We start from the raw sequence: 26,103 nt of genomic DNA, 5'->3' as shown, positions 1-26,103 counted from the left end.
TGAGAACTTCTTCCACAGGAGTGGTCCAGGGCTCTAGCAGCGAAGGCCCAGGTGATGGTCACCTGGGCCTTGTTGGCCCCTCTCTCCCCCTTTCCACCCTTGCAGCTCAGTTCCGCACATCCCTGAATTCCTGATTCAGGTGTGGATGCCTCTACAGGTGAGTTGCTTGTGGGGCGGGCGTGAGGCGGAGGAAGTGGCCGTTTCCCCCACGGGCAGGAGCTTCCGAGAGGGAGCGACCGGAACGCCTCGAGTCCCTCTCGGTAGCGGCGGGTCAGCCCCTGTGGCTCCGTCCCCCAGGGAAGCGGCCTTCTCCCCGACCTGGTGCACGGGGGCGCTCGGGGCTTGGGGATCCGTAGGGCACTAGGACCCGGCGGGGCGGAGGGGCAGCCCATGTGCCGCGCTCGCTCCCTCCCACCCTGCTGCTCCATCCAGCTCCCGCTCCATTGTCTGGGAGCTGCGGCCGCGGGCGGGCGGCCGGGCGGGCGGCGGCGAGGACCCAGCCGGCCGGGTTGGGGCGGTGCGGAGCGGGCGCGGGAGATGCCGGGCGGGCGGGGGCCACCTGAGCCGCCCGCCTAGTGCCCGCCCTCCACGGGACGGATGTGCGCCGGGATGGCGGGGCGCGCGGCAGCTGCTCCCCGGGGGCCCGGCGGCCCCTGGCTCTGCCTCCTGGTGGCCCTGGCCCTGGACGTCGTGAGAGGTCAGCGGGAGGGGAGGGGCGGGGCGAGGGGCGGCCGGGGCCGGGCTGGAGGGATGCGGAGAGCCCGGAGCTGCGGGTTCCCGGACTGAGCCCCGAGCCGGGTCGCCCCACATTGTGCCCTGAGGGCTGGAGGTCTCACCCCCAGGATCTTGCCCCCCCAGCCGCGCTCCTCTGTGGCTTCCCGCACTCGCGGAACCCGGCAACTCTTCCTGACCCGGGATCGGCCGGGCCCCGGGCGCTCACCGCCAGCCCTCCCACCCCCGCCGGGTCCCCGCACCTTCCGCGAGCTCCCCTGCCGCCCGGGCTTTTAACCCGGCTGCCCCTGACCCAGGCGCGCCGGCTCCCTAATCTGCGGTGCCCACGGCTGCACCCCAGTGGCTCCTACCCTCCTCCCCCCACCAACCCAGCCCCCACGGGAACGGGGAGCAGCCCCTATGCCTGGGACCTGCGAGGTGCGCAGCCGCCCTCCCCTTGCCCCAAAGAGCAAGCTGACCTTGGAGTCTCCAGGGATTGCCCCATCCGTGCCTTCCTGAATCCTGCGGCGATCCCTATCACTGAAGGAAGGAGCAGCGACTCTCCTGTGCCCGGGGTGGGGGGTCAGACTGCCCTTGGCAGGGCTGTGGCTGCTAGGTGGATGACACCACAGAAGAGTGGAGGTGGGGGAGGGATAGTGAGGCATTCACTACCCCCCTCACCCTCCCCGTGAGAGCTGAGCTCTGGGTGCTGGAAGTCCGTGGGAGTCAGGCCACATAGCATCTTATAATTATCCTGGCAGTGAAATAGGAGGAGGACTGGAGGTCAGGGGCTGCCCCCCGGGAAGCCCTAGTCACTTACCTGTTACACTTGGGGGCAGGACGGCTGGAGCCTCTCAGACACACGCTCCTTGGTGGGGAGGGTCTGGAGAGAGGTTGAAACCATCTTTCAAGCCCAGGATGGGGCACGGAGGAAGCTGGCTCCGGGGCTGCTTTCAGCCACCTGCTCCCCTCCCCAGGGGACCCAGCAGGAGCCCTAATAACCCCTTCTAAGAGATGAGGAAGGCCTTGTCACATCCATTATTCAGTAGCAATAACCCCTCTCCCCCCAGACAGCACTCCGCACTTTACAAAGCCCTCCCCTCTTCACGGTGTCACTAAATGCTCATTCTACAGGTGAGGAAACTCAGGCTCTGAGATGTTAAATGATGGACCCAAGCTTCACGGAGTCAGAATTAAGATGTACACGCAGTCCTCCAGGCTCCCAGAGCATCATCTCCAGGGAGAGCTGCCCAGCTTGGGGGATTCTGGAATGAGTAGAACAAGTCCCCCTGTGAATAGACAGGAAGACAACTAATTCAGATGAGGCGACTAGCCGGGGAAAGACTGAGGGTACTGGTGAGAGGTCCCGCAATCAAGAAGGGCTTCCTTGAAGGAGGAGGCAACATTCACCCCGGACTCTAAGGGAGGAGGGAGAGACCCACAGTCCAGGGAGCACAGCCGGCAGTGGTCACCCTTGCAAGCAGCACAGGGAGCGGAGGTGAAGTATCCCTCTGGGTGTAATGCCTGAGCTCTGACTCCCGGCAACACCTGTCTCCAGCCGGGTGACCCCAAGGCAAGTCCCTCGACCTCAGCCTCATCTCCCACACCCGTAACGTGGAAATAATAGTGACAGGGCTTGGGTCTCAGAGTTAGTACACAAACTGAAGAGTTAATATACGTAAAACGTTTTAAATAGTAGTCTGCATGTAGTTAGTGTACAAAAATATTTATTCTTATTGGGGCTGACTAATAGTCGGTACAAACCCAATATGGTCTCCGGGGTCCTTTGCCCCTCTAGTCACTGAATATTTTGACTCTCTCCCCAGGCTCATGGGCCCCCTGCCCCCGCCCCAATCCTACTTTTGCACTCCAGTACCCAGTACTGGGTACAGAGGCAACCCGTGCAGGGTTGCCATGGTGATGATGGAGGGGAAGGCTGGGTGGATGCCCAGACAAGTCTGGCCAAGGGCTCAGGGACAGACAGCATCTCTGCTTCTACAAAGTCCACCTTGTCGCCACCTTTTACTGCGCAGGCTCTGTCTAGGGAGAACTGTACCCTACAGATGCCTCGATATCAGAGGCAAGTAGGTAAGGGGGCAGGAATGAGGGTGAAATGCTGAGAAGGTTCTGCTCAAGGGAGGAAGGTCTGAGTCTATGGAAGGTAGAAGGAGGAATGGTTTGGAAGCTGGCATCCTGTCTGGGATATACCTTCAAATCCTGGCCCTGTCACGTGCTACCTGTGTGAGGTTCTTTGAGCCCCCAGTTTCCTCATCTGTGAAATGGGACAACTGTGCCCCAGAACGGAGCTCAGTTCAGCCCTGCCAGCTCTGGAGCTGTCACCATCCCTATCCCTTCTTCCTCAGTGGACTGTGAACAGGACCCCTTGGATCCTGTCTACCTGCCTGCGGCCCTAGAGCTCCTTGATGCCCCTGAGCACTTCCGGGTGCAGCAGGTGGACCGCTATCCACCTGCCAACTCCTCTCTGGGCTCCAGATCTGAGACCTTCCTGCTCCTGCAGCCGTGGCCCAGGGCCCAGCCACTTCTCCGGGCCTCCTACCCGCCCTTTGCGACGCAGCAGGTAAGGAGACGGCACCAGGGACTCCCCGGCTAAAAGGATTCAGAGCTGAGGGCTGCTGTATGTGGCTCCGGAGTCCCCCCAGCCCCAGCTGTGCTCCCCATCATCCGGAGGCCTGCAAATGCCCTCTCCTGCCAAGCTGGGGCTGGAGGCCTGGCATCCCATCTTTCCAGATCTTGCTTCCCTCAACCCCCTGCTTTGTGAACACCCTTATTCTCTCCCTCCAGGTGGTCCCTCCACGGGTCACTGAGCCCCACCAACGGCCAGTGCCGTGGGATGTGCGGGCTGTGTCAGTGGAAGCGGCTGTGACCCCAGCAGAGCCCCACGCCCGCGTCCTCTTCCACCTCAAAGGGCAGGATTGGCCGCCGGGGCCTGGCAGCCTGCCCTGTGCCCGGCTCCACGCCATTCACCCTGCAGGCACTGCTCACCGAGCCTGCCACTTCCAGGTGAGTGGGCGGGCCCTGCCTAAGCTGCCCGGCCTGCTGTGCCGACCAGAGGACGGCCCTGGGGTAGGGAAGAGAGGGCTTACCACCCCCGGCTGGTGTGGGAGTCACAGACCACCTGACTCCCTTCCTGCTCCGCTAGCTTTCATGGGGACCCTTTGAGAGGGTGGTTTAGGGACCCTTAAGGAAGTCAGTCCGTTGGTGATGCCTTTGGGCAAGTAACTTAATTTTCTTGGGACTCAGCTTCCCCGTCTATAAAATGGAGTAATAACGATGCCTACCTCGTGCGGAGCTAGAATAAAGAATGAATGAAATGAACGCAAGAATAGCTTTTAGCCCAGCGCCAGCGCCTGGCACAGCGTGATCACCCAGCAAGCGTTCACGCTGTTGTTAATATCACTTTTATAATGGCAACTTCCACTGTTTTGGGGGGGTCTAGCACAGGGATCCACTGGAAAGAGGTATTTTGAGGGCTTTGGGATTCTTAGAAGGCTGGGGTGTAGTCAGGGTGGTCCCAGGGCGTAATTAGGGGGGAGGCACTGGGATTGGCTCACTTTGGAATGAGGCTGTTCCCACAGGCAGAAGCGTGGCTCTTGAATGAGTTCCGAGACCTGGCCCCAGTCACGTGACTGGTTGGCTGTGTCACTGTGGCCGCTGCTGGTCCTGCAGCAGGAGGACCCCTCTAGCTCTGCATCTCCTATCGTGGATGCTGGGACTCGCCCCGCCCCCCCCCCCCCCCCAGCCCCCGCCATGCCAACCGTTGGCTGTTGTGTGTTTGCAGCCATCCCTAGGCGCCTGCGTGGTGGAGCTGGAGTTTCCCTCCCACTGGTTCTCCCAGGGCTCCAGCACGCGGGCCGAGCTGGCCTACACGCTGGAGCCCGCAGCTGAGGGCTCTGGGGGCTGTGGCCCCGGCGGGGAGGAGGACGCCAGGGAGCAGGCTCTTCCGGTGGGCAGCGTGGAGCTGCGCCCCGCGGACCCCCCGCGGTACCAGGAGGTGCCCCTGGATGAGGCGGTGACTCTGCGGGTGCCCGACGTGCCCGTGCGGCCCGGCCAGCTCTTCAGTGCCACCCTCCTGCTCCGGCACAACTTCACAGCCAGTGTCCTGACCCTGCGGTGAGAACGGGGCTCCTGGGGTGGGCTGGAGGCAGGGGCCTCTGCAGGAAGACAGGGCAGGTGCCTTCTCCTTCTGGGGTCCTTACTGGAACCCTTGATCTCTGCAAACACGAGCCCACCAAAACCCCTCCAGGCCAAGAGCCGTGATTGTCCTGGCAGCAGGCAGGACCCAGCAGCGGGCACAGCCCTGAACTTGGAGTCAGAATAGGAAGCTCCCCTTCCCCTGTCACCTCCTTGAGACTCCTTGTCCAGTGGGGCTGACGATGCCTTCTTCACAGGGCAGCTGTGAGGGCTTTAGGGAGGGAAAACAGGAGACGACTTGGAAACTGGAAAGTGCGGTGCCTGGGGGTGGTTAATGCTCTAATGGGATGTTTGCCCCAGTCACGTTCATCTGCATGTTCTCCTGCCTGCCCCTCACCTTTGGACAGAGCCTGCTCCTCCCCCACAGAAAGGCTCTCCTTTTTGTGTCCCCTTCTACAGGAAGTTCCCCAAAGTAGCCCCCCCCACCCCCATTCCACTGATGAGGATTTGCAGAGTATGACGTGCCTCTCTCTCATATTTGGGTTTGTGTGTGTCCTGTCCCTGTGCGTCTCCCAAGTGCCTGTCCCATCCCCGTCTGTCACACTGTCCTGTGCTCACCTGCACACTCGTTAGATCTTTCGTAGACACTTAAAATATGCAAGCCCTGTGTCTCCACTCTGGAGCTACAGAGAGTAGCAAGGCCCGGTCCCCACCTGGCACTAAGGGGACCAACGGGTAGGGAAGGGAGCTGTACGGCATGCGCTGGGGGATATGCTCTGGTGGAGGCACAAGGCGCGGTGGGGGCCTGCATTAGGGGCGGAGCAAGGGAGAAATCCATCCTGCCCCCGGAAGAGCTTCCTAAAGGAAACTATTCGAGTTGCTGGAGGCTTGAAGAACGAGCAGAGGTAGAAGGCTGAACGCACCGCCTGAGCAAAGACTCGGGCATAAATGGGCTGTGGGTGGGGGAAGAACTTTCGGTGTAGCTGGGGCAGGGTGACAGAGATGTTACAGGCCAAGACAAAACCAGAGCAGATCCTGGAGGGCCTCGATGCCGGGATTAGACTTGACGCTGGGGGCAGCGGGTCTTTGGGTGCTGGGGTCTTTGGGTGCTGGGGAGAGCTGTGTGGCATGACGCGCATCGAGATGGGGTCCTTGTGGATGGGAGGATGGTGAGCAGGAGGTTCCGACGGGAGTCAGGGAGGCCAGACAGGAGGCCGGTGCCTGGAGCCCCTTGAGTTGCTCCTCGTTCGGTCCATAGTCTGGCACCCGCCTCGACACACTGGGCCTGCGTCCTCTCCCCAGGATCAAGGTGAAGAAGGGGCTGCACGTGACGGCTGCCCGCCCCGCCCAGCCCAGCCTGTGGACTGCCAAGCTGGACCGCTTCAAGGCCTCCAAGCACCACACGACTCTCATCACCAGCCACCGTGCCGGGCCCACGGGGCCAGACTCCAGGTGGGCAACTCCCTCCCCGGAGGAGCAGGGGAAGGAGTGAGCGGGTTTCTGGGGCCCAAGGGAAGGGGGCTGCCACGCCGCCTCCGTAGCCCCACGGGAGCAAGCACAGAACAGACTCCTTCAAGGAAGCAGCACAAAGCAGACAGTCATTCGTCGAGCTCCTACGTATCCGTGTCTAGCTGCAGCTACCTGCAGTGAGTGTCCGTGAGTCTTAGTCACGTGATGCCAGCCTATCCCGGCCACTCAGTTCCAGCCCTCACAGCCCCTACCCTGCCTCCCGCAACCACCAAGTGGGGCCCTTTTTCTGGGCCATTGATAGTTCCAAAAAAGCTCAGCTGTGGTTAACATGATCTCTGATTTACTCTCTGAGCCTGGGCCGAGGCCGTCAGCATGGTAACGCCTGTTTGAGTCCTGGTTCTGACACTTTTGGGTGAATAATCACGGGCAAGCCAGTTCACTTCCGCCTTTACCACCCCCCCCCCCCCCAAGCCTCAGGTTCCTCACCTGCAAAATGGGGCTAATAATGCATCCCTCGGGGTTTGTGAACATGAAATAAGATCCTCTATGGCAAGCATCCAGCAAGTGGTTTTTTTGTCTGTTTTTTTAATGTGTTCTTTATTTTTGAGAGAGCACAAGCTGGGAGGGGCAGAGAAAGAGGGGAAGAGAGGATCTGAAGTGGGCACTGCGCGGACAGCAGAGAGCCCCACGCAGGGCTCAAGCTCACGAACCGTGAGATCATGACCTGAGCCGAAGTCAGGCGCCCAACCGACTGAGCCACCCAGGCTCCCCAGCAAGCGTTTGGTCGAAGGAAGCTGTGAGGGTTATTATTCAGGGGGTCGAGTGCCGGTCCTGGGGCTTCGAAGTGACTCTTCCTGCTTGGTAGAAATTGACACAGGTGCTGTTGCCACCTGAATGGCCATGGAAAGCAGAAGTCTGAGTGGAGAGGGCCCAGGAAGGCAGGAGAGCAAGCAAGCTTTCCAGGGGGGTGGTGAAGTGATTACACGGACCTTCCAGAAGCCAAGAGCATGTAAGAGCTTGGGCCCTGGAGCCAGGATGCTTGAGTTTAATCCCAGCCCTGCCGCCTTTCACTCTGTGACTTTGGGCAAGTTCTAGAACTTCTGTACTTAAGTTTTCTCATCTGTAAATCGGGGATTGTCTTAGGACCCACCTCATGAATATAGCAAGTGCTTACAATAGCGTGTGGCCACTAGCAAGCACTCAGTCTGTCTGTCTGTCTGTCTCTCTCTCTCTCTCCCCCTCTTCTGGCCAGCAGCCCCCTTGAACTATCCGAGTTCCTGTCGGTGGACTTTCTGGTGGAGAATGGCACTAGTGGGGGTGTGGGGGTCACTCGCCCTGTCACATGGCAGCTGGAGTACCCAGGCCAGGCCCCCGAAGCAGAGAAGGACAAAATGGTGTGGGAGATCCTGGTGTCGGAGCGGGACATAAGAGCCCTTGTCCCACTGGCCAAGGTAAGGAGTCCCCCACCCGTGCTTGGCCAGGCCCGCGGCCAAGTGAGGCAAAGAGGCTGGGGCTAAGCTCCTCCCGCACCCCCAGGCTGAGGAGCTGGTGAACACGGCTCCGTTGACCGGAGAGCCGCAGCGTGTGCCTGTGCGCCTCGTCACTGTGGACGGTGGGGGTGCCCTGGTGGAGGTGACCGAGCACATCGGCTGCGAGTCGGCCAACACACAGGTCCTGCAGGTGAGTGGCACACGCCGACCCCGTGTGAGTGTGCCCAGTGATGGACCTACGCCTTCCCCACTCAGGTCCCCGAGAGAAGTTTCTTAGTGACACCAGAAACCTCAGCGGGGGAACCCCAGATTCAACTTCCTTTGTTCCCACTGCCTCTGTGCACAGTCAGGTGGGAGCTGTGTAACCCCAGCAGCCCCAGCTTAGGCACCTTCTCGTTCATTACTGCACTGACAGATGAACTGAGCTGGGAGAGCTCAGAGCACTTTGGGGGCGCCTGGCTGGCTCAGTCAGTAGAACACGCGACTCTCGATCCCAGGTGTGTGAATTTTAGCCGCGTTCTACATAAAGCCCACTTAAAGAGTATATACCTTGAGATCGACAGATTTTAGTTTGAAAGCCATTTTTGTTATCAGTTAGCTGTGTGATCGGTTAGCTGTGTGATCGTGGACAAGTCTCTTAACCTCTCTGAGCCTCGGTTTTCTAAGCTTTAAAACGGGAATATGTTATTCCGTTGCAAGAATTAAAAGCATCAGTGATAATTATTAGAGCCTGGTAACGATCCATGAGGTAAAAAGACAAAAAGGGGAGGGTGACTTTCCACACTTTGAAGTTCAAAGAGGAGAAGCCCAGAGCCCGTGTTTCCTAACTCCTTGCTGCCTGCCTGGAAAAGGCGTCTTGCCATTTATGACGCCGCTTTGGCCCTGTGTGCGGTTCCTTCCTGAGGGCTCTGGGGTGGGTAGGTCTGGCCTGGCTCTCTGCCTTCCTTCCTGTGGTGGGTTGCCAGGTGGCTCCAGCAGGAAAGCCAGAGGCCAGCACTAATGAGGAGCCAAATCTGTGGGCTCCAATGCTCCTCGGCCAGGAGAAAGACTTTGTTATACGCGGATAGCCAGTTTCCCCAGCTGAACCCCCGGGGTGAACTTGGGGGATGGCTGGTTCCTCCAGAGCGGATCTTGACTGCATGGCGAAATCTTCGTAATCTTAAAACATGCCAGTGACATGCACCACGAATTTCAGCCCTGCCCCTTCTCACGGCGAGGGGTCAGGGCAGCCCTCTGTGGTCCACACCTGTCTCCCACGACTTAGCCCAGCTCCTGCCCTCCCGTAGGTGTCCGAGACCTGCGACGCTGTGTTTGTGGCTGGCAAAGAGAGCCAAGGCGCTCGCGGGGTGCGGGTGGACTTCTGGTGGCGCCGGCTGCGGGCCTCGCTGCGGCTGACGGTATGGGCCCCGCTGCTGCCCCTGCGCATCGAGCTGACCGACACCACCCTGGAGCAGGTCCGAGGCTGGAGGGTCCCCGGCCCAGCCGAAGGGTGAGTGGAGGCCTTGGCGAAGTCGCTCTGGGACCGAGAGAGGTTGTAGGGAATGTGGCCTTGGTCCCACGCACCGGGGCGGGGGGGGGGGGGGGGGGGGTGTCTAAAAAACTACCCGGTTGCTTCCGGTTCCTCCTACCCACCCGCCTTTCACCACCCAGCCTCTCACCACTTCATTTGTAGTTGCAGACCTCCACCCTCCTTGCCTCCCTCTCCCTCTTCCACGCCTCACTTCTCTGAAGGATTTATCACTTTCTAATGACTGTAGAACCTCGTTCATCTGTTTGTGGTCTGTCCACCCCCTTCACGCTCCTCCCCGCGATTAAGACTTGAAGGCAAAGGTTTTTGTCTAGCCCGTTCACTGTTGTGTCCTCAAAGCCTGAGATGGCCCCTAGCTCAGTGAATACTGAGAGTCCCGCCAGAGCCAAAGGTGAGGCTCCTCCTCGCCTCCCCAGGAGCCAAGAGTTCCAGTTAGGAGCAAGAGGGCAAGAGTGGCTTGATGGACAGGCACAGGCACCAGTTAGGAACGGGGTTGTGGCGCCTCGCCAGCGGGGAGAAGTGTGGCTGTGCTCGAAGAATGGTGCCACCAGTGTGTGTGTGTGTGTGTGTGTGTGTGTGTGTGTGTGTGTGTCTCGCTCTGTCCCTCTCTTGCTCTCCAGTGGGCGGGGCCCTCAGAGGCTGGGGGCGGAGCCCGAGCTGACGCCCCGCCCCCGGGCCCTCCCCTCCCCACAGGGTGCCGGAGCCCGAAGCTCCCGCGGTTGCAGAGGAGGCGGAGCGGCGCGCCCGAGGCTGCCGCCTGCAGTACCAGCGCGCAGGCGTGCGCTTCCTTGTCCCCTTTGCGGCCCATCCGCTGGACGGCGGCCGCCGCCTCACCTACCTGCTCGGCCCCGATTGGCTGCTGGACGTGTCCCACCTTGTGGCGCCGCACGCGCGCGTGCAGGACCCGCGTGTAGCCTCACTGGAGGGCGGACGCGTCCTGGTGGGCCGGGAGCCCGGTGTCACCTCCATCGAGGTGAGCAGACCCCCTGGCAAGGGTGGAGGTGCCCCCCGGGAGTGTTCATGGGCAGGTATGAGCCCAGTGGGATTGGGGGCTGGGGGAAAATAGGGTGGCCCTGTAATGGGGGATATCCTCCAAGAATGAAGGGCTAGGGGTGGGTATGTGGGGGCCAGGTCTTGAGAGAGGAGGAAACTGTCCCTGGGCATGGGATTGGGGTCCAGGTATGTATAGGGCATATGGAGTGCAAAGGGTGGGGAAAAGCAGCCCGTGCAGATGCTGGGCCCAGGGCGGAGGGCCCAGGGAGGACCCTCCGTTGACTCAGACCTGTCTGTGTACCTACCACCCCCCACAACTTGTAGCTCCCTCTCACCCTCAGGTGCGTTCCCCACTGTCTGACTCCATCCTGGGGGAGCAGGCATTGGCCGTGACGGATGACAAGGTCTCGGTGCTGGAGCTGCGGGTGCAGCCGGTGATGGGCATCTCACTGGCCCTGAGCCGAGGCACTGCCCACCCCGGGGAGGTCACAGCCACGTGCTGGGCACAGTCAGCCTTTCCCGCCCCAAAGCAGGTGACAGCTGGGGGTCAGGGGGATGAGGTCAACATCTCCAGATGGGGGCTAATGACAGGGGGGTGGGAGGTACCTGGACCCCTCACCTTAGCATTTTCAGAATGAGGTCTGACTGCCCTATAAGGTAGTGAGCTCTCTGCAGCTGGAGGTGACCAAGCAGTGGCTGGCTGGAGTGTGGCAGTGGGAGGTTGATTAGATGGCTCTGAGGACCCTCCCGATGACTCAGACCCCAGGGCTGAGTGGCAGACAGGTGATTGACGCACGTCCCCTCTCTCCCTGTGTTTTGTCCATTTGCCTGTGTCTGTTTTCTCTCTGATCTCTCCTCCGTGTGGCCTGTCTCTGTGGGAGTGGTCTCTGTGTGCATGCGTGCGTGCCCTCGCATGTCTCTGCCTGTGTCCGTGTGCCCCACAGGAGGTGGCCCTCTCCCTTTGGCTGTCCTTCTCTGACCGCACCCTGGCCCCCGCTGAGCTCTACGACCACCATGACCTGGGACTGTCTGTCTCAGCTGAGGAGCCCGGTGCCATCCTGCCAGCCGAGGAGCGGGGCGCCCTGCTCGGGGTGGTGGTGAGTGGGGCGGGTGCCGAGGGGCTGCCCCTGCACGTGGCTCTGCACCCGCCGGAGCCCTGCCGCCGGGGCCGCCACCGTGTGCCGCTGGCCTCCGGCACCGCCTGGCTGGGGCTGCCCCCTGCTCCCACCCTGGCCCCCGCCCTCCCATCCAGCCCTGCCCGGAGCTCTCCAGCCACGGAGGCCAGCACGGGCCGTAAACGATGGGAGGCGGGCGGTGTTGGGGACAGGGGGGGCGTGAGGGGCAAGTTTGAGCTGGCAGAGGAGGAGGCCAGAGGGGAGGAGGAGGAGGAGGAGGAAGCGGAGGAGATGGTCCCCGCCCCTCAGCGGGTCACCGACCTAGAGCTGGGCATGTACGCTCTGCTGGGCATCTTCTGTCTGGCCATCCTCATCTTCCTGGTCAACGGTGTGGTCTTCGTGCTGCGCTACCAGCGCAAGGAGCCCCCCGACGGCGCCGCCGACCCCGCCTCCCCCCAGCCCCACAACTGGGTCTGGCTGGGCACTGACCAGGAGGAACTGAGCCGCCAGCTGGACCGGCAGTCCCCCGGCCTGCCCAAGGGGGAGGGGGGCTGCCCCTGCGAGAGTGGGGGAGGAGGGGAGGCCCTGATCCTGGCCCAGGCCCCCTCCGGGGGCACCGCCGGCTCCTCGAGCACCCTGGCCCGGAAGGAAGCCGGGGGGCGGCGGAAGCGCGTGGAGTTTGTGACGTTTGCGCCAGCCCCCCCAGCCCAGCCGCCTGAGGAGCCCGTGGGGGTCCCTGCCGTGCAGTCCATCCTGGTGGCCGGCGAGGAGGACATCCGCTGGGTATGTGAGGACATGGGACTGAAGGACCCCGAGGAGCTGCGCAGCTACATGGAGAGGATCCGGGGCAGCTCCTGACCCCTCCCCGCCTGCCCGGCCTGCCCGGCCCAGCACCATCGGCCGCCAGCCCCGGCAGCCTCCTGCCCACCCTCTGGTGCTCGCTGATCCAAGTCCCCCGCCTGGTCACTCGAATGGACTCCCACCCAGGCCCCCTCTGCCCTGCCCCCCCATCATGGACCATGCTCGTGAGGAAGGGCTTATGCCCCTTATTTATGGGAACCATTTCATCCTAATGTCGGGTACAGAATAAACTCAAGGAACCCCCACCTGGGACTGCTGCTGTCTGTGTCCTGGGGAGAGAAGCGAGGGGTCGGGGGGGAGGGGGGCGGCGTGCTCAGCCCCTATCCCTGCTGGGACAGCTTTGAGAGACTGGGCCCTGAGCTGCCCTCTCGTAGCGACCAGCGATCCAGATAAACAGGAGGGCCGTGGCAGCCTGAATGCTGGCCAGGAGGAAAAAGTAGAGGTCCATTCGGCAATTGTTGATGTTCCCTGGGGAAAAGGAGGGGTTGGCATTTGGGTTGGGTCGGGCAGGGCTCCCCTGGGACTGGCCGCTGAGAAGGTGCGGGCAGTGGGCGGGCAGACAGCCCTCTAGCATCTGGCCTGTTTCCTGTGGCTTCTGTAACTCCCTGGTTGCTAGCTATTCTTTACGGGGCTTAAAACACCAACACAACAGGGAAAGGTAAAGGTGGCCCTTCAGCCAGAATGACAGACTTCCAGATGCAGGAAGGAGCCTTGGAGGCCTGCTGAGTACACGGGTTCCTTTTTGACAGTTAGGGAAACTGAGGCCCAACGTGGGGAAGCCACATCGTGGGCGACTGGCCAAGTCTGGGCTAGAACCCGGTTCTCCCGAGTCCAGCCTGCGAATTTTCATTCTGCCCGGGGTCAAGTCACTTAGCAGCTGCCACGACCCTTCTGAGCCTCCCACCCCCAGGGAGGGCCCCACACTCACCGAAGTCCTTGGGGCAGTACAGCCAGCCCCCTGGCAGTGACAGGAGTGCCACGAGGCTGGAGCCCAAGAGTGAGCCCACTCCTGACAGGCAGAAGAAGATGCCCATGATGGCACCCTGCATGGAGCGAGGAGCCTCCGAGTAGGCAAACTCCAGGCCTGCAGAGGGAGGGGGGTGGGATCAGGCCGGTGGAGAGGCAGAGACGGGGTCCGAGGCCCCCAGCCCACACTCAACAAGCCCCCACCCTGGCCTCCCTGGCAGGACCGCCCCCTACGTGGCTAGGACGACACCCATGCACCACCGACCCCTTGCCTCCGCCCTGCTCGTCTGTTCCCCTCCACCTGGACGCCCCCACATTGCTCTGTCTCCCCTCCTCCTCTTCCCTCTGCCCTGGACCAAACTGCAGACATGGTTATTTCCTGCCCAGCCTCTGCAAACGCCTCTTAAACTCCCCTGCCTCCTATCTTCCTCCTCACACACTCAGATGGGTCTAAAACACGTCTAATGGGATCCTTTCCCTGCAAAAGTCTCCTACACTGGGTGTGTGTGTGTGAGACTATGGCCCCCAGAAGAAACTTCAACATCCAGGTTTGGCCCTGCACCTCCCAGCCTTCCGGATACTCCCCACAAAGCTCAGCTCTTTGCCAATGCTGTTCCCCTGCCTGTGACCTCCTTCCTGCCACCTGCTGAGTCCTGCCCCCGCTGCCCACCTGCCTCCTCCCCACCTCGTCCCCGGGCTTTCCCAACACCCTAGGGTCCCTTCCACAGTCCTCCACTGGGTTTACCGTCTGGGTGATGCCTCCCAATTCTGAGTCCCCTCCCCGAGCCTAGCCCTGGCCGGCAGCTGAGTAAGCTGCTCCCTGGCTGAGTGAAGAGCCCACACCCACCCTACGGCTCTGGCTCACAGCCCGGCCGGGGAGACAAACACGTGCTGCCTTTCTGACAACGCAGCACCCCATGTGCCGGGACAGACATTGGCAACAGGAGGAGAGAACGACTCCCTCTGCCTGGGGGGCCTCGGAAAAGGCCATACGGAGAAACTGGCATTTAGGCTTAGAAGGGAAGGGGAAACGGTTGTTCACTGTGAACCTGAGGCAGAGGGAACAGCAAATGCGCAGACCCGGGGGATGAGGAACACGGCACCAGGGACCGTGTGGGAAGTCCTTACGGGAGCGTCTTAATCCCCTCCAAATCTGCAGTGCCCATCACGGTGCCCGGCACAAACCAGGTGCTGGGAAGTCCCCACTGGGTGAAGGCAGCCCCACTTAGGGAACCTGGCCTTCCTCCACCCACACGAACCCGAGAAGCTGTGGCCGTGAGGCCGCTGACTTGGCCCGAGGCGGCACCAGGCAGAGCCCATCACTGGTGCGAGAGCAGGGGGAGGGGTCCAGCATACCTGGGATACTGGCAAAAATCTCACTGATCCCGATGAGCAGGTACTGAGGGACCTGCCACCAGATGGACAGAGGTGCTGCGTAGTACACATTCTTCCCGATCTGCTGGGACACCGTCTCGTTCCGATGGATGTACTGTAAACGCTCCATCTCTAGGCCTCCTGGAGTGGGGGGAAGGGGGGGACTGGAGTCAGGCCCACTGTGGGCAGCTTAGCCCATGGCAGAGCTTGGCATGTAGTAGGTATTCACTAGGTAGCCGAAGACTGAGCAGCAGGTAAGGAAGAGGATACTGGCCCAGGGGCAGGGTGGAGGTCCCAGATCTGAGTTTCAACCCTTTGATTTTTGCCTTGGCTGCTAGGAAGCTCAGAAGAGGTTTTGTAGTCATTCACAGGGACAACTTGCATTAATTGAGAGCCTGTTATGTGCTAGGCATAATCCAGTGAAGAAATGGGCAGAAGTCATGAATAGACACTTTTCTAAAGAAGACATCCAGATGGCCAACAGGCACATGAAACGATGCTCAACATCACTCCTCATCGGGGAAATACAAATCAAAACCACACTGAGATATCACCTCACCCTGATCGGAGTGGCTAAAATGAACAAATCAGGAGACTATAGATGCTGGTGAGGATGTGGAGAAACGGGAACCCTCTTGCCCTGTTGGTGGGAATGCAAACTGGTGCAGCCGCTCTGGAAAACAGTGTGGAGGTTCCTCAAAAAATTAAAAATAGATCCACCCTATGACCCAGCAATAGCACTGCTAGGAATTTACCCGAGGGATACAGGAGTGCTGATGCATAGGGGCACTTGTACCCCAACGTTTATAGCAGCACTCTCAACAATAGCCAATTCATGGAAAAAGCCTAAATGTCCATCAACTGACAAATGGATAAAGAAGTTTGGTTTATATATACAATGGTATACTACTTGGCAATGAGAAAGTGAAATCTGGCCTTTTGTAGCAACACGGATGGAACTGGAGAGTATTATGCTAAGTGAAATAAGTCAGGCAGAGAAAGACAGATACCATACGTTTTCACTCATATGTGGATCCTGAGAAACTCAACAGAAGACCCGGGGGTGAGGAGAACGAGGGGGAAAAATGTTACAGAGAGGGAAGGAGGCAAAGCATAAGAGATGCTTAAATACTGAGAATAAACTGAGGGTTGATGGGGGGTGGGAGGGAGGGGAGGGTGGGTGATGGGCATTGAGGAGGGCACCTGTTGGGATGAGCCCTGGGTGTTGTATGGAAACCAATTTGACAATAAATTTCGTATTAAAAAAAATAATATGCAGTCTTGCATATGAGATAAAATAAAATTAATTAAATAAAAAATAAAATTTAAAAAAAAGGAGGTTAAGCACCCAGCCCACAGTTACGCAGCTAATGAGTAGCTAGGGCTGGATTTGAGAGCCCCGGTGTGTCTGATTTCGCTGCTGGCCCCGTTTCCGTGCGACCACACAACTTGTGTCCACTTGCAGGATCAAGTGTTACAGAATGGTTTTCTAACCTGGCTTGCAAAGCTTCATTTTCTCTCCTTCCCCTTCTCTGCTTAGGAGGCAGCTGTGCTGTAGTGGAACGAACGCTGGATGTGGTGTTGGGTGACTCAGGTTCCAATCCTGGCCCTGCCACGCTGGCTAGCTGTGTGACCTTGGGTAAACCACGTAAGCTCTCTGAGACCCAGTGCTCACGTGCAAGGAGTGAGAACAAAATTCCCGGGGTTGCTTTGACGATGAAACAGGACAGGGTGCATTAAAGCACGGCACCGAAAAGAAACGTGGTTTGGTTTTCATCCTTGTTAACACGATACTGTTTATCGAGCTTGAATTCCCCCCTGCCTCCTACCTGTGACCCAGGCACAGTACTGGGGGTTTCCCCAGAACACTCCTGCTAGACTACATTCCGTGAGGGCGGAGGCCCGGTCCTGCACCAGGGCTGAATCCCCATTGTATCCCCATTGAGAAGATGGCACTCACAGACGCTAAGTAACTTCAGAACCATTCAGTTTCTAATTGAAAAGGACTCAGGTTTGTGCAGTAGCACAAAAGGCTTCTTGACCATTTTATAAATGGCTGCAAATCCTTTAGAACTGGAGGAAAGGAGAGAATAAATGATAAATTCTTTCTTTTTTTTTTTAAGTGGCTGAGTGTCTGAAACATTCATCGAGCCCATTGACTGGGTGCCCATGGGCACCAAATGAAAAAGAAAGAAAGAACCCTGGCTTTAGGGAACTTCCATCCCACTGAACACCTTATTCCCTCTCTTGGCCTGAGTTTCTTCACTCGTCAGGACGAGGGGAGGCTGGACTGGAGGAGGAGGGTCCCCTTCAGCTCACGCCCTCTGGGAAGCCAAGGTGGCATCCGTGGCAGGAAGGTGTTCTTGGCCCCGGGCCCACGGCTCCAGCATTAGCCCGAAATGGAGCCAGCCTCCCCCGACCCCAGACAAAGGCCAGCTTCCCTCCCAGAGTCCCTCCACTCACCTGCCACAACCACGGAGGCAAAACCAAAGAACATCCCCAGTGCCATCTTCTGCAGGGCCGAGGGCAACAGCTTGCAACGCAGCAGTAAAGGGTCGAGCAAATGATCCTTCACGGGCACCAGGATCAGCACCACCACGACGTTGGCCAGGAGGAGCCAGGCTTCCGGGATCTGGGCGAGAGGGAGCCAAGCAAGGCAGGCTAGCGGAGCAGAAAGGGCTCTGGGCCGGAGTTGGGAGAACTGGCCTCCAGACTGTCCCTGGGTGGGCCAGGGTCGGCCCTCTCCCCTCTCTGAAATGCACATTCCTCAGCTGTGGAAATCGCTGATGGGGTTAGATCAGGGAGGGCAGATGGGTTCCTCTAAGTCTACCAATGGGGAGCGGCTGCCTGGTACATTCTTGGGCCCAGCACGAAAACATGTCAAGGTTCATCAGTGATGTCTTCCCTGGGCAGGGAACAAAGGTATAGCGGCCAATGTCATTTAGCTGCCAGTTCCTAGGACCTTTGATGAGTCTTTGGGATGCCAAAGAACTGGTTTGGAAAGTCCCGGTAGAAGGCAGACATCTGGGCATCCGGGGGTCCCCGAGAGTGAGGGGACTCAGGATAGAACTGAGGGTCCCCGGCGCGTCTGAGGGCCTGGCGGAGACGGGTGGGAGCAAAGCCGGCCTGAATTCTTCCGAGCAGTTGAGCATCTTGGCAGGATGCCTGGGCTGGGGCACAGCTTTACCCATCCCCCAGGCGCTTTTCCCGTTCCCTGAGGACCCCCTGCACCCTGGGTGTGGAAGCTGCTTCGTTTCCTTCTCTTCTCGGAGGAGGAGGCACCCAGCGGGGCCTGAAGTGGGGGGCTGGACGCCCACGTGGTCTCTTACCTTGTAGCTGCTGCCCTCGGCTCTCAGAGCCACGGAACTGTTAGACGGGTACTCAGGGAAAATGTTCGGGATGTGGAGGTGAAGACCTTGCAGGACATACGTGGACTGCATCTGCCAAGAGAGGTGGAGGCCTCACCTTCAGGCCGGGAGACTCCCAGCTCCCAGATGGCCATTCTGCAGCCGAGCTCCCCGCGGTCCCCTCCCCCAGCCTGGGTTGGGGGGAGGGGAGCGGGGAGCTGATCTCCCTCCCCTCCATCCTCCTCGGGGAGCCAGGTCCCGTAGGGGAGCTTCCTGCCTTCCTGCGCTCTGCTCCCAGGCCTGTGCGTTGCGTGTGCAGCCTTGTCCCAGAGCCTGGGCACAGCTGGTCCGACTCACATTTGTGTCTCCAGGGCCTGGCACAGAGCGGGCGTGGATAAGTGGTTGTTGACGTAGGGAAGATAATGACATGGCTGTCCCCGCGGGGAGCTGGCATTTGACACCGAGGCCAGGCTGAGTCCCACAGGCTGACACAGCACAGACGCCGCATAGGCACAAACCCACCAGAATGGCACTGGACACGGGTGCAGGAGCAGGCTCCCGGGGGGGGCCCACCGCCCACTGATACCCACAGGTATCACCCCTTTGGTTGCCATATAACACAGGGGATTGTATAACACACAATCCCACAGGAGGGGCAGGGGAGGGCACTTGGGTCGCTCAGGACCGCGGCTATTTACCTGGTGGTATGTAGGATGTCAATATTCTGACAACCAGTATGACTGACAGTCAGCCACGGGCACCTGCACCCCATGTCCTGTCCCATCATGGACACCTTCTCTGTGCCACCCCCAAGTAGCAGGCTGGCCCTGCACAGCCCCCATCTTCTGTAACTCAAAACAAGCTTCTTACGAAGGGGATATGGAAGGCGATGACCTTGTGGTCTGGAGGGTAGAGGCTGGGGTAGGCTGCTGTCCGCCCTGTGCGCACACACATGCACACACACACACACACACACACACACACACACACTGCTAACCTTCCCCTCAGGAAATGGTGGGGAGTAGTAGCTCTCTAACCTGGCTGAGTACCAGCATCAGTTTCTTATTCTAGAGACTTCCCCCAGCGGTTCTCTTTCAGGGGTCTGGGGTAGGACATGGAATCCGTTTTTTTAAAGCTCTGCAGGTGGTTGTGAGACCACTGGGGTGGGGGATCACTGCTGCCATGTATTCAACCTTCGCCCCTAGCTGGCCGGGAGGCATTGAGCAACGGGCACACCTTCTCTGGGCCTCAGATGCCACGGCCGAGAATCTGAATGCCGTAGAGCTGTTACAGCCTCGAAGCCACCTGTTTTATACATGAGGCCCAGACAGATGGGGGTGACATTCGCGTCATGGGGCCTCAGACCTGTCTCCAGAGTTCCTCATGCTATTAATTATCAGGATGGTGGGCCCGGGGGGGGGGGGCACCTGGGCGGTTCAGTTGGTTGAGCATCTGACTTCGGCCCAGGTCATGATCTTGTGGTTTGTGAGTTCGAGCCCCACATCAGGTTCTCTGCTGTCAGCACAGAGCCCACTTTGGATCCTCTGTCCCCACCTCTCTCTCTGCCCCTCTCTCTCTCTCTCTCTCTCTCTCTCAAAAATAAACATTTAAAAATTATCAAGATGGCTTTGCGCCAGGCCACACGTAGCCCCAGTTCACTCTGTGAACCCCTGACCCCCTTTTCACATGCTCCGTGAGAGCCGAGCCCAGTTGGGGGACTGGGGAGCCAGTGTCGCCAGGACGAAAGGTCAGGACACTCACCTGGAAGTACACCATCCAGTAGGGCACCAGGGTCACCATGACGGGCAAGATCTTCACCAGAACCTGGAAGTTGGCCATGTCCTCTTGCGGGGTGGGGCTGGGCTGGGGAGACCTCTGCGCAGGCAGCGTTTGGGTGCCTTGAGAGTCTCTGTGGGGCCATGGCAGCAAATAAAATAGCAGCCGTCATCACCACCGCCACGGCCATCACCAGCCCCTAATTTAATCTTGCTCCCCTCTCACCAGTGACCGTAGCCATCACCTCCAAAATGACCCATCTCCTCCCTCCACCAGGAGCACCACCTTCCCCAGCCTCAGCATCCTCACCATTATCGTCATTAGGGAGACGATCGCCCAGCAGAGCCAGCCTCCCGCAGTGCTCACTACACTCCCAGTCACCGTCCTCCCTATTACCTCCTCTCTCGCGCAGGTGGCTGATCAAGACCCATCCCACCCGAGCCGTGGCCCCGTGGTCCCGGAGAAAGTAGACCAGTGACTGTGGCGAGCGGAGTCTTGGGGGATTTTTGGCTCGCAGCATCAGTTTTCAGTGGGAAGCAGGGAAGTCCCTGTCCAAGCCTGACTCAGAGAGGCTGGCCCAGGTTTGATACGCCCCCCAAAACCCCCTGCTTGCTGTCTCCAAGTCCAGACTCCTCCACAGGCAACATTACAGCCCTCTCCCTACCGGATGAGGAGGGAGGGAGCAGAGAGGTAGGGGTGCAAGGGAAGTGATCGGGGAAACAGGATAGATCAACCACTGCTATGACCTTTGCCCTTTGCCGCATCCTTTGAAAATTAAAACTTTTCCTTAATGCTTATTTATTTGGGGGGGGGGGTGGAGAGGGGCAAAGAGAGAGGGAGACAGAGAACCCGAAGCCGGGTCAGGCTCTGAGCTGTCAGCACAGAGCCTGACACGGGACTCGAACCCACGAACCGCAAGATCTGAGCCTTTGAGATGCCAAAAGGGATAACACCAGTGTGGTCATTTCCAAAGAAGGGCCACCATCACCTTCTCCCCTCCCAGTATGTGATGACACTCTTCCACTAATGGGTGATTAGTTCCCCTGCCCTTGAATCTGGGCCAGCCGTGTAGCTGTGCTGACCAAAGGAATGAGCAGAGGTGATGCTCTGGGATTTCAAGCCTCCTGAAGGACCAACAGCTCCTGCTTCCTTCCCTTTGGAACATTCTCTCTTGGAAAGCTCCCTCCTCTGGCAACCCAGACACCTTGTTGTGGCAAGCTCCAGCCACAGGCGTGAGGCCCCATGTCTGTGCTGACACCTCAGAGCCTGGAGCCTGCTTCGGATTCTGTGCCTCCCTCTCTCTCTGCCCCACCCCTCCTTTCTAAAATAAATAAAATAAACGTTAATTTTTTTTTTTTTTAATTTTAAAACAAAACCCCACAGCAATGCACCAGCTTGGAAAAACATGTTCCGCACCTTTCCCGCCTCGATCCCACCGACAGGATCTGTAACTGGCTCCAAGGCCTCCAAGTCGGCTTGGCGTAAGCAGCCAATTAACTTAGGAAGGAGAAGAGCAAAAGGAAGGCATCGTGCATTTGCAAGATCAAGAACCTCCCTCCCTGGGATGCCGGCTAGTGGAGTAGGAGCAAGTTTGGCTGACTTCTTAGACGTTCTCATACCTAATGTCAGGGTGGTGTTGTATCCCAACAGCCTTTGCTGATACTATCTCCGTCATCACCGCCTCCACTGCCACGGTCGGTCGCCATTGATTCGCTAACAAACACCGCCACCTCTACCTTCACAGGCACCGTCACCGTCAGGACCATTAACATCCTCTCACTTTCTACAGTTCACCCACTGCAGTATCACCACCCAGCACCTTGACCTCCGTCACAGTGGGCAGCTCTGGTCCCCGGAGAGCAGGTTGTCATAAAGGGTTACCGTGGGAGGTGGAGCGGAATGTTCTTCCAACTGGACTGCGCCTCCCCGGGAGAAGCCCCGCCCTTCCCCAGGCTCCGCGGCCCCCTTCGCCACGAGCCCTCTCCTCACCTGGTGGAGTGTCGGTGCCACAACCGGGGACAGCAGTTTTGGAGAGCAAGTTTAAGCATGGAGGACACTTGGCTGCCTGTGGGGGGCTTGGTGACGAAGATGGGGGTGGCAAAGAGGAAGATGAAGAAGGCCAGGCCCACGCAGCCCACGGTGATGCCGTAGCCCAGCAGGAAGTTGACGTTCTGTTGGATAAAGGCCACCACCAGCAGCGACATCACGGCACCCACGTTGATACTCCAATAAAGCCAGTTGAAGAAGCGGCGACTGGCATGGCGGCCAAGATCCATCACCTGCTGGGCAGGCGTGAGGGTAAGGGCCCAGGAGGTCCAGGGGCACCCCACCACGATGTGCCTGCGCCCCCTTTCCCACAGAGGCACTTCCTGGGTCAGTGGGTGAACATTCCAGCACTTTCCTACCCCCGGATCACTAACTAGACACTCAATAAATATCTATGCATTGAATGAATAAACCTTTCCCTTGGGAGTCACTTGTTAATGACCAGGACATTTGGCACAGCTGTTTTTTCATGCTCACGGCTCACGGCGCCTTTTTATGTTCACCAAGTAGTGCACACAACAGATGTCTGATGCCACTTTGCTCGTTTCCGGTTGATTTCTCCCTTTGTCTTTGACTGAACAACCTTTATACGCATCACCTTTGTAATCGGAAGAAGGCCAATAAAGATCAGGTCTGTTCCGCATTATTAAATATGATGTACGCATCTTACTGAAAAAACAGTTAAAAGTCTAATTGAGAATCTCCTCTGCAACTTGGAGATGCAGAGTTTTCTATTCTGGCTCATCCCTTCCCCTCGACTCGCTCCCTCTGGTATACGGGCAGTCAAACAAGGTTGGCATATCAGCGAAAACAGAGGTGGGCTTGGACACAGCCCCAACAGAGGGTTCTGGCCTGGTGAGAAAACAAAACAAAACAAAACAAAAAAACAAAACCAGGCCCCCCAGCAAGGGCAGAAGGACTGAAAGTCTTTACCCAGGATTTGGATCAATCTGCAACAGTCAGGCCCCAGGCCCCCTTCCGGTCTGCTGGCTCGGGTCAGCTGCACTGACTGATCCCACCTCTCCCAGACCCCGGTCCCAGTTCTGACTCTGTAGATCTGGGGCAGGGACCAGGCGTCTGCATTTCTAAAAGGCAGTGAGGACTAGAGGTCAGTTCTCTAGGTGATTCTGTGCACATTATACCCGTCGCCCTTTCAACAAACCGCCACATCTCAAAACCCAAAAAAAAGCTCTTTTTGTCAAGCTTTACTTTCTGTAACTGCGTGGGGGGAAAAAGTATGTATTTTGTTCCTTTTCCAAATATAAAATTAGAGTCCATACGGATGCATCCCCTCGGAGGTTCTGAGGGGTCCTCTCGGCAATGGAGAAGGAGGGGCCTGTCCACTCAACGAGAATTTTTGCTGTCGACTTTCAAGCAGAAAATTAAATAAGTCCTATTACGTGCAGCCACTTCCATTTAGTCATTGGAAGTAAATGAATACGACAATTGCAACTCTAAGGGGAAGACCAGCAGCCCATTCAGGATATAAATGAGCTCTCCCAAAATGAGCACTTTGTCAAGAATGATGGATGGCCCTTTCTGAAATCAGCAAGGGTGTTCAAACCGCAGCTCCTGGGTATGGCTGTCTGCCAGATGCTGCCAACTTTTCCCACCCACACATCCTTCATCTGACCGCCCCCCTAAATTCTGCAGCAGCCCCTTACCGCTCTGATGTACCTACTCCTGTCACCCCCATCCACTCTCCACCGCAGCCAGAGACATTTTTAAAGAACTCAAATCCAGTGAGGTCCACCCCTGCCTGAAACCATTTCAGTGTTTCCAGCCTGTCCTACGTCAGGTTTGGACCCCAGGGGGCAGCCTCCCAGTCTGGCTTTGCCCCACCCAAAGGCCAAGCTCAGAAAACAGGAGAATGTTCGAGAGCAGTTATCACTGTTGATGTCACTGGAGTTCTGCCACCAGGTGGAAGGAGAGACAGGGGGCACTGGATGGCTGAGGCTCTCTGGAGGTCAGTGAGGTCAAGGGCACAGATTAAGGGCCCCTGGCAGTATACCAGATGTCAGTGAAAGAGTACAACGAAGGGAAGAAGAGGGATTCCTATTGGTCGATGTTGGGGATCTCCTAGTCTGAAGGCAGGTCGACAGCATCCAAGGACTGGACAGGCTGCCCAGGGGGCACTGAGTCCCCCATCACCAAAGAATCCAAACAGGCCGGATGAGGAAGTCCTTGGCAAGGACACTGGAATTGTGGATGCCAGCTGGATGCAATGATTCTTTTTAAAATGTCACCCTTTATGGTGGTGAATACATACAATGAAAGAACATTTGAAAAACAGAGACAATGAGGGAAAAGTACAATTAGCCCAGTGGCCTGACCACTGCTACAGTTTTTTTTCCTGTTTCCCATTTTAGCTGATTCCTGGTCTTTTTTCCTATGGAAGGGCTGGAAGGCTGCCCTCCGGGCTATAATCACATTCTGCATGCAGTTCTGCCTCGATTTGGCTCACTAACACCATAGCTGGTTTAATCATATTACATATTACTTAAAATTATTGTCTAACATCCTACTGAGGAAAGCTATGAAAACATAGCCACGTGGTTAGGCATTTACTCATTTGTTTAGTAAATATTTACTGAATTTCTCCTATGTGCCATGCTCTGTCCAAAAGCATACAGAGAAACACTCATCAGTTAAAATATTTGCCCCAATGCTCCTGGGTAGTGAGTAGCAGAGCTGGGATCTGGACAAACTGGCTTGAACCAACCTTTGCACTGCTGGTGAGGTAGAGGCTTTCTCCTTCCCTAACCCCCCCCCCCACCCCTATAACACATAAAGATGGGGCTCATGGGGGCGCCTGGGTGGCTCAGTCTGTTAAGCCTCCCACTCTTGGTTTCTGTTCAGGTCATGATCTCACAGCTTCGTAGGTTCGAGCCCCATAACGGAGGGTGCGCTGACAGCACAGAGCCCACTTGGGATTCTCTCTCTCCCTCTCTCTCTGCCCTTCCCCCCGCCCCTCAAAATAAATAAATAAACTTTAAAAAAATATGGGGCTCATGGTGGGGCCTGAAGTCCAGCTTCCCACTCTTTGATCTGCTCTCTGTGTGACCTTGGACAGGTTGATCAATATCCCCAAACCTCAGTGTCCTCACCTGTAAAATGGACACAATAATACCACCTACCTCCGGGATAGTTAAGAGAATTAAAGGAGTTACAACAGTGAAGGTGGCTCGTGGAGAAAAGCAACTACCCGCTACGGTTATCGCCATCGTGGCCATCGTGACTGTTAGAGTTGGCTCCCCCCGCCCCTTTTCTTTCGAATAAGGAAACCGGGCGCAGAGTGGGGAAGTGGTTTGCCCGAGGTCTCCCCTGGCTCCCGGTCTCAGCCCCCACGAACCCCGCGGGCCCCGCGCGTCGCCTGGGCCTCCGCCCGCCGCCACTCACCTGGTCGGCCCCGAAGGAGGTGAGGTTGCTCCGGATGGAGCTGGCGGCCAGGGCGAGCAGCAGCAGCCCCGAGTAGAGCGTGGGCGCGCAGTACAGGGTGGGCGAGGCGCGCGGGCAGTCCGGCGACGGGCAGGCGGGCCCCAGCGGCGACTCGGGCACCTCCCCGCAGAAGGAGCGGCGGCCGTCGAGGAAGGCGGTGGCGGCCAGCAGGCTGGAGGCGGACAGGTAGAGCAGCAGGCTGAGCGCGATGGCGCGGTGGCGGCCCAGGTAGGCGTCGGCCAGCCAGCCGCCCACGGGCGCCAGCAGGTAGGACGCGCCCAGGAAGACGAGCGCCGCGCGGGACGCCTGCTGCCCGTCCCAGTGGAAGCGGGCGCTGTTGAGGTAGAGCACCAGGTTGGCCGAGACGCCGAAGAAGGCGGCGCGCTCCAGCGCCTCCACCAGCAGCACCGCGGCCGCCGCCGTCCGCCGCCACCGTCGGGGCCCCCGCGGCCTGCGCGCCAGCAGCGGCCGGCGCTCCTCCCGGGCGCGCGGCGGGGGCATCCTCCACCTGCGGCCCCCGAACGGGCGGCCCTCCCTTCTCACCCGCTGTGGCTCACCCCCTCTCCCCCTCTGTCTCCCTGACCCCTCTGCCTGGTTTTCCCCTTGCCGCCTCTGCGGCTACCCGGTCTCTGCCTCCCCGTCCCTGACCCTCAACTCTCCCCCTGTCCCCTCCACCCACCCTTGACTCTCCCTCCTTCCTCCCGCGGCTCTTTTTCCCCCTCCTCTCCACCCCTCAGGCCCCCCTGCCGACCCCTTTTCGCCCCACTTCTCCGCCCCTCCTCCTCCTCTCCTGTGGGTCTCCCAGTCGTTCGCCCCGTCTGAATTGTCGTCCCTTC

At 58.6% G+C, this 26,103-nt stretch overlaps 2 protein-coding genes across 3 annotated transcripts; one reads left to right on the top strand and one right to left on the bottom strand.

Annotated features, from left to right (window-relative positions):
- Positions 1-434: 434 nt before the first annotated feature.
- Positions 435-12,565, top strand: TMEM132A (transmembrane protein 132A). 2 transcript variants are annotated; one of them, XM_060606836.3, is made up of 11 exons: positions 435-697; positions 3,075-3,289; positions 3,514-3,732; positions 4,511-4,842; positions 6,166-6,315; positions 7,589-7,784; positions 7,870-8,013; positions 9,110-9,312; positions 10,045-10,324; positions 10,686-10,877; positions 11,289-12,565. In XM_060606836.3, the coding sequence occupies exons 1-11, from the start codon at positions 598-600 to the stop codon at positions 12,315-12,317; spliced, it is 3,060 nt and encodes a 1,019-aa protein (XP_060462819.3). In that variant the 5' UTR covers positions 435-597; the 3' UTR covers positions 12,318-12,565. The 2 variants fall into 2 exon arrangements, with proteins under 2 accessions (XP_060462819.3, XP_060462818.3); XM_060606835.3 differs by having other exon boundaries at positions 7,586-7,784.
- Positions 12,483-25,966, bottom strand: SLC15A3 (solute carrier family 15 member 3). The gene is made up of 8 exons (XM_060606837.3): positions 25,229-25,966; positions 21,773-22,062; positions 19,769-19,916; positions 17,990-18,100; positions 17,124-17,292; positions 14,643-14,801; positions 13,249-13,404; positions 12,483-12,788 (listed from the first exon to the last, which is right to left on the bottom strand). The coding sequence occupies exons 1-8, from the start codon at positions 25,766-25,768 to the stop codon at positions 12,634-12,636; spliced, it is 1,728 nt and encodes a 575-aa protein (XP_060462820.3). The 5' UTR covers positions 25,769-25,966; the 3' UTR covers positions 12,483-12,633.
- Positions 25,967-26,103: the final 137 nt, after the last annotated feature.

The sequence above is a fragment of the Panthera onca genome, chromosome D1 (assembly GCF_046562875.1).
Source record: "Panthera onca isolate mPanOnc1 chromosome D1, mPanOnc1 haplotype 2, whole genome shotgun sequence".
In the NCBI taxonomy this organism is placed as follows: Eukaryota; Metazoa; Chordata; class Mammalia; order Carnivora; family Felidae; genus Panthera; species Panthera onca.
The sequence above is the reverse complement of the archived record's forward strand: the minus strand, read 5'-3'. Positions and strand labels throughout refer to the sequence as shown.

Excerpts from the sequence above, each read along its gene's own strand:
- SLC15A3 (XM_060606837.3), bottom strand. The coding sequence starts at position 25,768 with ATGCCCCCGCCGCGCGCCCGGGAGGAGCGCCGGCCGCTGCTGGCGCGC. Across the intron at positions 17,293-17,989 it reads CCGAGGGCAGCAGCTACAAG|ATCCCGGAAGCCTGGCTCCT; the intron begins GTAAGAGACCAC and ends CCTCTCGCCCAG. Across the intron at positions 13,405-14,642 it reads GATTTTTGCCAGTATCCCAG|GCCTGGAGTTTGCCTACTCG; the intron begins GTATGCTGGACC and ends CTCCCTCTGCAG.
- TMEM132A (XM_060606835.3), top strand. The coding sequence starts at position 598 with ATGTGCGCCGGGATGGCGGGGCGCGCGGCAGCTGCTCCCCGGGGGCCC. Across the intron at positions 4,843-6,165 it reads GCCAGTGTCCTGACCCTGCG|GATCAAGGTGAAGAAGGGGC; the intron begins GTGAGAACGGGG and ends TCCTCTCCCCAG. Across the intron at positions 9,313-10,044 it reads GTCCCCGGCCCAGCCGAAGG|GGTGCCGGAGCCCGAAGCTC; the intron begins GTGAGTGGAGGC and ends CCCTCCCCACAG.